The 8,734-nt window shown below is 48.6% G+C and overlaps 1 protein-coding gene across 1 annotated transcript; it reads right to left on the bottom strand.

The window, feature by feature from the left end:
• Positions 1-6,752: 6,752 nt before the first annotated feature.
• On the bottom strand, positions 6,753-8,491 carry LOC117843022 (alpha-amylase isozyme 3B). Its single transcript, XM_034723573.1, has 3 exons — positions 8,334-8,491; positions 7,277-8,215; positions 6,753-7,187 (listed from the first exon to the last, which is right to left on the bottom strand). The coding sequence occupies exons 1-3, from the start codon at positions 8,424-8,426 to the stop codon at positions 6,906-6,908; spliced, it is 1,314 nt and encodes a 437-aa protein (XP_034579464.1). The 5' UTR covers positions 8,427-8,491; the 3' UTR covers positions 6,753-6,905.
• Between the last annotated feature and the right edge of the window lie 243 nt (positions 8,492-8,734).

Here is an 8,734-nt window from a genome sequence, read left to right as displayed (position 1 = left end):
CTAGAAACGGTTCGGTTCTAGGAGCCGTTTGTGATGATACAAGTTGATACTCATCTCTCTATGACCTCTCAGTGGTATCTAATATATGTGATGATCAATGTGCTAATAATTAGATTTGTCGTGAACATTTGTACACTGTGTGTTTAAACATGTTCATGGTTATTCAGATTTTACCACATATCCTAATTTGTTTTATCTGACTTGTGTAAGGGAGGGTTCAAAATTCATTTCATTGCATTGAGGGGGGTAAAATGTCTTTGTAAGACACATTGACAAAAATGGCATCCAAGAAAACATGAATTTGAAATAATGGTGGAATCGATGGCACTCAAGGATCGCTATAATTTCTGTTGGGGGAATTTATATAATAAAAAAAGAAGAACCCCCAAAGGATGAAAGTACTTAGGATATTTAGTTGAATGCTCCAATGGCCAAGCATAAATTGAACATTTCTCAAAAATCAGAGTATTGTTTGGTTGAAGGTTAAATTTGTCTAAGCATGCCATTCTCTTCACAAGATCGAGGCTATTTTATGCACATAGTTGGTAGCCAATTGGTATTGAAATTCCATGCCCCCAACCACAAGAACATTTGGAAATAGCATAGTGTTCAAGTTTTTTAGTCCAAGTGTCTCCAACCTAATCAAGTCTTTGACATTATTAGTTGAAAGTATATTTGTGCTGATGAGAGGGATAATGATTTTGTATAATCACAACATCATTGTAACCTCGACTTGTTCCTTCTTAAATGAGTCCACAGAGCTCCTTTCTTTAAACAAAATCACATGCTGCTTTGACGACAGAAGGAGAATTTTCCTATTGACAGTATTAATTGTTTGATTTTAAACTTTAAATATATTCAAAATATATAGTATTTAAATATCATTATAAAAAAATCCTTTTTTAGTTTTTATCATCAATATAGAATTATCTTGTAGAGTGGCAACATAAGATATTCATCATGGAGTTTTTATAATACTTATTTATCTTTAACTGAAGTGCCATACTTTAATATCACATCGTAGACCCCGCATAGTTTCTTATTTTGAGCTAGGTAGTATATCTTTTAAGTTAGAATTTTTTGGACTTGTTTAAACTATTCATTCATTGCAATTTAATCAATATATTAAGGTCCAAATTGCTCATGTTTTATCGTTCAATTTTTTAGGAACACGTAGGACTCACATGTTAACTTACAAACAAAAGTTCTTTTTTCATCTTTCTGATCATTTGTCATGGTAGGAAGCAAAACATTATACACTTCACAAACTTTTGGCCATCCCATTGGTGGTGGCTGGACAAAAACCAAATAGACACTAACATCACAGGAAGTTTCAGCTTAACAAGAATCAGCTTTGTTTCTTCGTTTCAAGAGGTTACAAAATTCCTAGATCAACATAGTACATCCAAATACTATAAGGCCCCGTTTGGATCCTTGGAATTGAATTCCATTCTAATAATCATTTTAGACACAAACTAATTAAATTAATATAGTTGTATGTGGAATATATTTATATATTATTGTTCACCATACGGGAGAGATACTTATGCACTGCACTTCTGCTATAGGGAAGCGAGTTGTAGAGCGTGCTATAAGTTGCACATTAGAAATATAGCATGAGGATCTATAGAATAAATTTCCATCTCCCACCCCATGAATTTAAGATAGGCTTGTATCTAAACTTTGGAAAATTATGGAATGCCACATTCTAAGACAAATAGCCTATTCCATTAAATAGATTCCAATTCCTTCAAAATAAAGGAATCAGCCTAATCTTGTTTCAATAAATAAATAGCTGAAAGAAGCTTAGTGTCGGTGTTTTATACCGGAAGCCTACCAAGGGGGTACCCGAGGTAGTCTATTTGTCGATGGGGGATCGCCAGATCTGGAACTCGAAGGTAAAAGCAAGGATACACGACACGGATTTATACAAGTTCAGGCCGCTAGAGTAGTGTCCCTATATCCTGTTTGGGTGTTGTATATTGCGCCCTGTGCTTGGGTGTTGAGGTATGAGGATTTGCCCTCATGTTGTGCCTGCCGATCTAGATGCCCTTGCCCTCCTTTATATACTCCAGGGGGCAAGAGTACTAGTCGGATTACAAGGAGGAGTCCTAGTAGGAGTACACGGGACTAGTCCTAGTAGGAGTATAGGGGAATCCTAGTAGGAGTTCGACCTCTTCCTTCCTTGTGGGTACTGGGGATCTATCCCCGACAAGCCCCCGAGCGCTTCATAGTTGAATGCAGCAGTCTTCGAGTAGTCTTAAGATTTTCACTGAGTAGCCTTGGTGCTCCTCGAGTACTTTATCTAGCGGAATCTTTAAAGCTTCTCAAAGCTTCCATGAGGCTATGGTGTGCTCAAAGCCTTGATCAACTTGATATTGTAGTCTTCATGTATGGAGGGCGGCGAAAGTCACACTCCATATGCAGGAGCCCCCGAACCTTAGGTTGAATTGTAGAATTAGGCTTGAGGGTCAAAAAATCTTGAATCTTCTTCTTTCAGCTTGAAAAATTATTGGGTGTAGCTTATCATCCCTTGAGCCTTGAATTGATTGAATAATCAACTCAAGGATCTTAAGTCTTCACTCCAGTCATCATCCGAGTAGTCTTGCGGCATCCAGCCCCCGAGCTTATGTGCTAGGTGAGCCGTAGGAGCCACGTCGAGTAGTGTTTGGCACTTAGCCCCTGTGCTTGGAAGCCAGCTGAGCCACCGGAAGTATTTCCGAATACTGATTGGCCCTTAGCCCCCGAGTTTGGGAACTAGTTTGTGCCTTTGGACGTACGCTGAGCGTACTAGAGCGTTGTCATCGAAGTTTGATCTGAAAGAAAAGATGCATACATTATGTAGCATTTTTGTAGAATATTGAAACTACTGAAATTTATTCAGTGATCAATATAAATATTGTGTGTCATGCTCTTATTTCAGTCATACTCTTCCCGAGTAGTTAGCCTGTTATGTTTAGGCTCTCAGTCTCCGGGTAGCCATTGCTACTGCGTATGTGAGATCGTTATCTCGTATACGCATATGGGCTTAGACGTGATAGATGCGCCTGAGGCTTTCATGAGTTAAGGCGTGTTCTACTCGAGAAGAGTAGTAACCTTAAGAGAAAACAAAAGTGAGCAGTTGTCATTGCGACAAAAAGAGAGCGCGATTGCACTAAGGAGTTTGCTGTCCTCCGGCGAGTAGAGCGCGTGTTGTGCGCGAGAGTTTGCTGCCCTCCGGCGAGTAGAGCGCGTGTTGTGCGCGAGAGTTTGCTACCCTCCAGCGAGTAGAGCGCGTGTTGCACGCATGTGAAAAATAAGTTGGAAAATAATTAGAAAAGCAACTTAGCTTGATTTGTGAACGATTGTTGATGAAGCCGTGGCGATCGTCGATGAAGCCGCAACAATTGTGGATGAAGCCGACTGGTCGTAGTCGATTCCGACTAGCTGTCAGCCGTATGAAGTTCGTCCTAACTAATTTTCTAGTCGAGACGAGGAGTCGAAGTAGTCGGTGAGCGTTGCGACGTAGTCGGAGCAATCGTCGGCGAGTCACCTGTCGAGGTAGTCGTCCTCGACTAGTAGGTAGCCAAGACGAGCAGTCGAAGTAGTCGTCGGTGAGCGTCGCGATGTAGTCGGAGTAGTCGCGGGTGAGTGCCGCGACGTAGTCGAAGAAGTCATCGGCAAGCACCACGACGTAGTCGGAGAAGTTGTTGACGAGTTGCCGTTGCTAATTGTTGGTGTTGCCGCAAAACACTTGAAGTCTTCTGGTGGTCCTTCGTGTGCATGTAGCAGGATCCTTGTTCAATTGCTTCTCACGGGAGAAAAAACTTTGCAAAAGGTAATCATTACTCCGTTTGCATGTTGCAATCATTGCTCCGTTTGCATGATAGCAGCATGATATTTCTCCGTATCGGACTCTCCGTTTGCACGTTGCTGAATTTATCTTCTAGCCTTACAGGAAAAGGCGGCAGCAGCAGCTGTGAATTTTTTCTTGATGTCTATTCTGTCTCGGACTTAATGCATGTGCGGCAGCCTTTAATTCGACTTGGTTACCGAAATTGATGAATCTTCCGCATTGATCTTGATGCTTGCACTGATTTCCTCTTAGGGGGTGTTTGGGAGAGGGGTGCTAAACTTTAGCACCCCCACTTTAGTCCATTTTAGTCACTTGTGCTCCCAAACAGGTGAGCTAAAACTGGTGGACTAAATTTTAGCCCCCCACTAATCCTTTAGTCACTTGGGGTAACTAAAATGGACTAAATGGACTAAAAAGTGGTCCCCCTCTACCACTTTTCCCCCTACCCCCCCTCTCTCTCCTCCCCTCACTCTCTCTCTCCCCCGCCTCCTTCGCCCGAACCGCCGCGTCCGACTCGCCCGGCCGCCTCCGCCTCGCCGCCATCCTCCTCCGTCCGGCTGCCGCCTCCGCCTCGCCGCCATCCTCCTCCGTCCGGCTGCCGCCTCCGCCTTGCCCGCTGCCTCCGCCTCGCCGCCGCTGCCTCCATCTCCGACCGGCCCCGCCGCCGCCCGCCCGCCCCCGCGGTCTCCGCCGGCCCCGCCTGCCTCCGCCTCGCCGCCGCCGCCTTCATCTCCGGCCGCCCCACCGCCGCCGCCCGCCCCCGCGGCCTCGCCTCGCCAGCCCCGCCCGCCCTCGCGGCCTCGCCTCGCCGGCCACCGTGGTAGGGGGAGCAGGCGGAGTAGGAGTAGGAGGCACGGGGGGAGACCCGTGGCGGAGGCTGAACGGGTCCACGGCGTTGACGGAGCTGTCGCTGTCGCCACCCGCCGAGCAGGACCACGCGGGCGCGCTGCCCTGGCGGCATCGCCCGTCGGCGGCGGCCGTGCCCTCCGTGGCCACCACGTTAGCGGGCGTGACGCTGATGCCACCATGCCGATGCTGCAGCCGCTCGACGGCGGGGGCGGGCTAGCCGGCGGAGGAGGGGGCACGTCGTTGGCGGCGCCAATCCGGTGGCTGGCGACGGAGGGACTGAGGAGGAGCGGGTGGTGATCCGGAGGGGCAGCTATGCAGGGGTAAAAGGGTCATTTGGCATAGCAGGTGCTAAACTTTAGCCTCCCTCCCAAACACCCCCAAAGGCTAAAGTTTAGCACTCTTTTGGAGAGGGCTAAAATTTAGTTCAGGACTAAATTTTAGCACCTTCCTCCCAAACAAGGCCTTACTTCTAATTTTTCTTAATGCCGATCCCTCTTCCGATTTGATGGACAGCAGCGGCTTGGACTCGGTTAACATTGCATTGTGCTATGGTAAACTGACAAGGTTGTCATCGATTCTGTCTCGGAAACCGAAGTAGCGACGCGTTGGTAGATGACGCATAGTGCCCTTGCGTTGATTGTTGTACAAGACAAGACCTTGACGACTTCGACTTGGAGCACGTTGACTGCGCCAACTGCGCAGCGTCGACTAGATTGGTTTTGAAGATGAGGTCCTTCGAGCTCGCCTAGTGATCTCGATGATCGGCCCCACGGTGGGCGCCAGATGTCGGTGTTTTATACCCGGCAACTCGCCAAGGAGGTACCCGAGATAGTCTATTTGTCGATGGAGGATCGCCGGATCTGGAACCCGAAGGTAAAAGCGAGGACACAAGACACGGATTTATATAGGTTCAGACCGCTAGAGTAGCGTCCCTATATCCTGTTTGGGTGTTGTATATTGCGCCCTGTGCTTAGGTGTTGAGGTATGAGAATTTGCCCTCATATTGTGCCTGCCGATCTAGGTACCCCTGTCCTCCTTTATATACTCCAGGGGGAAGAGTACTAGTCGGATTACAAGGAGGAGTCCTAGTAGGAGTACTAGTCGGATTACAAGGGAATCCTAGTAGGAGTCCAACCTCTTCCTTCCTTGCGGGTACTGGGTTTTTATCCCCGACACTTAGTACAATCATATTCTAGTTACTTAATCTCACTTAAATTTCTTTTCCAAGCACAAGTAGACCTGAAAAAAAGGAATGCCTTTTAGGGATTCTGATGGGTCTAGTGGTGCCGCCCGTTGGAACTCTCAGACCACTCTTCTCCCAAATGCAGTAGTTGTTGCCATGGGCAATGGGGTGGAAGTCCGAGGGGATCAGGTTCCCAACATCGTACCATGATCCAATCTTCACGATAACCTTGTCGTTGATCTTGGCAACGTATAGATCCCCATCAATGGCAAGGGTGTTTAGGAACTATTGATATTGGCAACAATCCGGTTCATCATGATAGAACTAAGCATATCGAGATCGATCGTCATTTTATTAAGGAGAAGTTGGATGGACGAATAATTTGCTTGCCTTATGTAAAATCAGGTAGTCAAGTGGCAGACATTTTGACCAAAGGATTACCTCAAAAGATATTTTCTGCATTTTGTAGCAAGATGGGTCTATATGATATATTCGCCCCATCTTGAGTGGGAGTGTTGGTATGTGTATTTGAAAAATGGCAGATATTTTGACCAAAGGATTACCTCAAAAGATATTTTCAGCATTTTGTAGATGGGTCTAGAATATTCGCCCCATCTTGAGTGGGAGTGTTGGTATGTGTATTTGGAACATAGTTGTAATACAAGGACTAAGATGTAAAATAACAAGAGTAAATAGATAGAGGCAGAGAAGGATCGAGAGACAGATCGATCCAGAACTTTTCCCCATCTTCCTGTTCATGGCTGAGTCTCCTGTTCTTCCCAATCCCAAATCTCTACTAGATCCACACTTTAATCTTCAATAGTTGCTTCATCATAATCATCTCTGTTTCCGAGCTTAAAGAGAAATTCCTAGGTTTACGTAATGAATCCAAACATTATAATCTTCTTTTAATAAATAATAGTTGCAAGAAGCATAGTACAATCGTATTCAGGTTATTTAATGTCAATTAAATTCCTTTTTCCGGCTCAAATGGACCTGAAAAAATGAATACATTCAGGGATTCCAATTCCGATGGGTCTAGTGGTGCCGCCCTGTTGGAACTCTCAGACCAGTCTTCTCCCAAACGCAGTAGTTGTTGCCATGGGCAATGGGGTGGAAGTCCGAGGGGATCAGGTTCCCAACATCGTACCGTGATCCGATCTTCACGATAACCTTGTCGTCGATCTTGGCAACGTAGAGATCCCCCTCAGCGGCAAGGATGTCCAGCTTGCTTCCGGCATGGATCCCGTTTCTTGACCTCACCGTAGACAGGGTGCTGATCTCCTGCTTGAGGTTCCAATCGAAAACATGGTCGTAGAACTGAATACATACAGAAAAGTGAGTGACACAGTCGTAGTTTGCCGGATCGAGCTTATTGTGGTGAACCGGTGATGCAGCTGAGGACTTACGATGCAGGGAGTTCCAGGGTGTGTGAGGATGTAGGCGTAGCCTTGCATGACCTTGTCGGAGGGGAAAGGCCATGAGTTCTGGGTGGAGCCTGTGTCGTGATTGTCGACGAAGGTGACCGCCTTCTCCGGCAACCAACCGATCATCCCGGGGGCCTTGCCATTGCCGTCCTTCATCCGCCACAGCTCGCCCTGGACGGCCGCCTGCAGCACGCCCTTGGTGGTGAAATCGAACGCCGCGGCAGGGCCGCCCACAGCCTGCGCCCAGTTCACCAGCTCCTGCCGGTCTTTGTCCTGGATGCTGGACGGCTCGCCGTTGCCGTCGTACTGCAGGGAGCTCCATATCTCGGCGACGACGAAGGTTGGGGCGGTGTTGTCGACGTACACCTTGGCGACGGCGGCAGAGTAGCCCTTGGCGAAGTCGAGGCGCCAGCCGTCGAAGCCCAGATCGGTCTTGAGCCAGTTGAGCCAGTCGGAGAGCTCCTGTTGGACGCGCGGGTTGAGGTGGTCGATGTCGGGTGCAGCGCCGAAGTCAGCCCCGGTGTCGCGGTGGCCGCGGCCGTTGGAGTACTGAGTGTCGTCGCTGCAGATCATGTCAGGGCCCCAGTCAAGGCGGCTGTCCGGCGTGCCGCCCTCGAAGACGCAGTAGATGCCGCGGGTGTCCTTGTAGTCGGCGTAGCGGTGATTGATGACGATGTCGGCGACGCACTGGATGCCCTTGGCGTGGAACGCCGCGATGAGCGACTTGAGCTCGGCGTGGGTGCCGTACTTGGACGCGTCCAGGTCGTAGAGCCGGCCCGGCATGTACCCCTGCGGCGCCACCGAGTGCGACGGCGGCGGGAGCCAGACGTGCGTGGCCCCCGTCGCGGCGATGTCGTCCACCCGGCCCCGGAGGTAGTTGTACCATCCGCCTTGCTTCTTCCACGACTCCCAGTTGAACCCCTGCATATGCACCAAGCCAGCAACATCATTATTCAAGTTCAGAGCTCTGCTCGAAGCTCAAGATGGCGCGAAGTGCCAGTACGCAGAAGAGTAGCTGGGAGAAAGGGAGGACGCACACCTGGAAGAGGACCTGGGATTGGGCTAGCTGGGAGCCCAAGCCGAGCAACACGAGCATGAGGAGGCTGCACATGGCAGCCGAGTGCTTCGCCATCTCTGCTCGCTCGAGTGCCTGTGAGACTGAGACTTGTATACTTACCTGGCTGTGTGTGGAGCACCATGGCCGTGCATGGGAATTTATAGGATGGATCCGGCGGCCGTTTGGCCCAGTGGATCGTCAAATTGTGTAACGGATAAGCTCTGTTGCTTCAAACGAGAGCAACGGCATATCGTTGATGGGAAAAGTGCAAATGCTGCCGTGGCACATTAAAAACGGGATAAAAAGGTTCGTGACTGCGTGAGCCGTGAGTTATGAGTCGTATACACACCACACATGCTTGGGTCGCGTTTAGTGCCGGGACG

Source organism: Setaria viridis, chromosome 2, assembly GCF_005286985.2.
Source record: "Setaria viridis chromosome 2, Setaria_viridis_v4.0, whole genome shotgun sequence".
Taxonomy (NCBI): Eukaryota; Viridiplantae; Streptophyta; class Magnoliopsida; order Poales; family Poaceae; genus Setaria; species Setaria viridis.
This window is presented reverse-complemented; position numbering and strand designations above follow the sequence as displayed.

Coding starts and splice junctions, on each gene's coding strand:
- LOC117843022 (XM_034723573.1), bottom strand. CDS start 8,426: ATGGCGAAGCACTCGGCTGCCATGTGCAGCCTCCTCATGCTCGTGTTG. Junction 8,216..8,333: donor AATCCCAGGTCCTCTTCCAG/GTGTGCGTCCTC, acceptor GTGCATATGCAG/GGGTTCAACTGGGAGTCGTG. Junction 7,188..7,276: donor ACCCTGGAACTCCCTGCATC/GTAAGTCCTCAG, acceptor GTATGTATTCAG/TTCTACGACCATGTTTTCGA.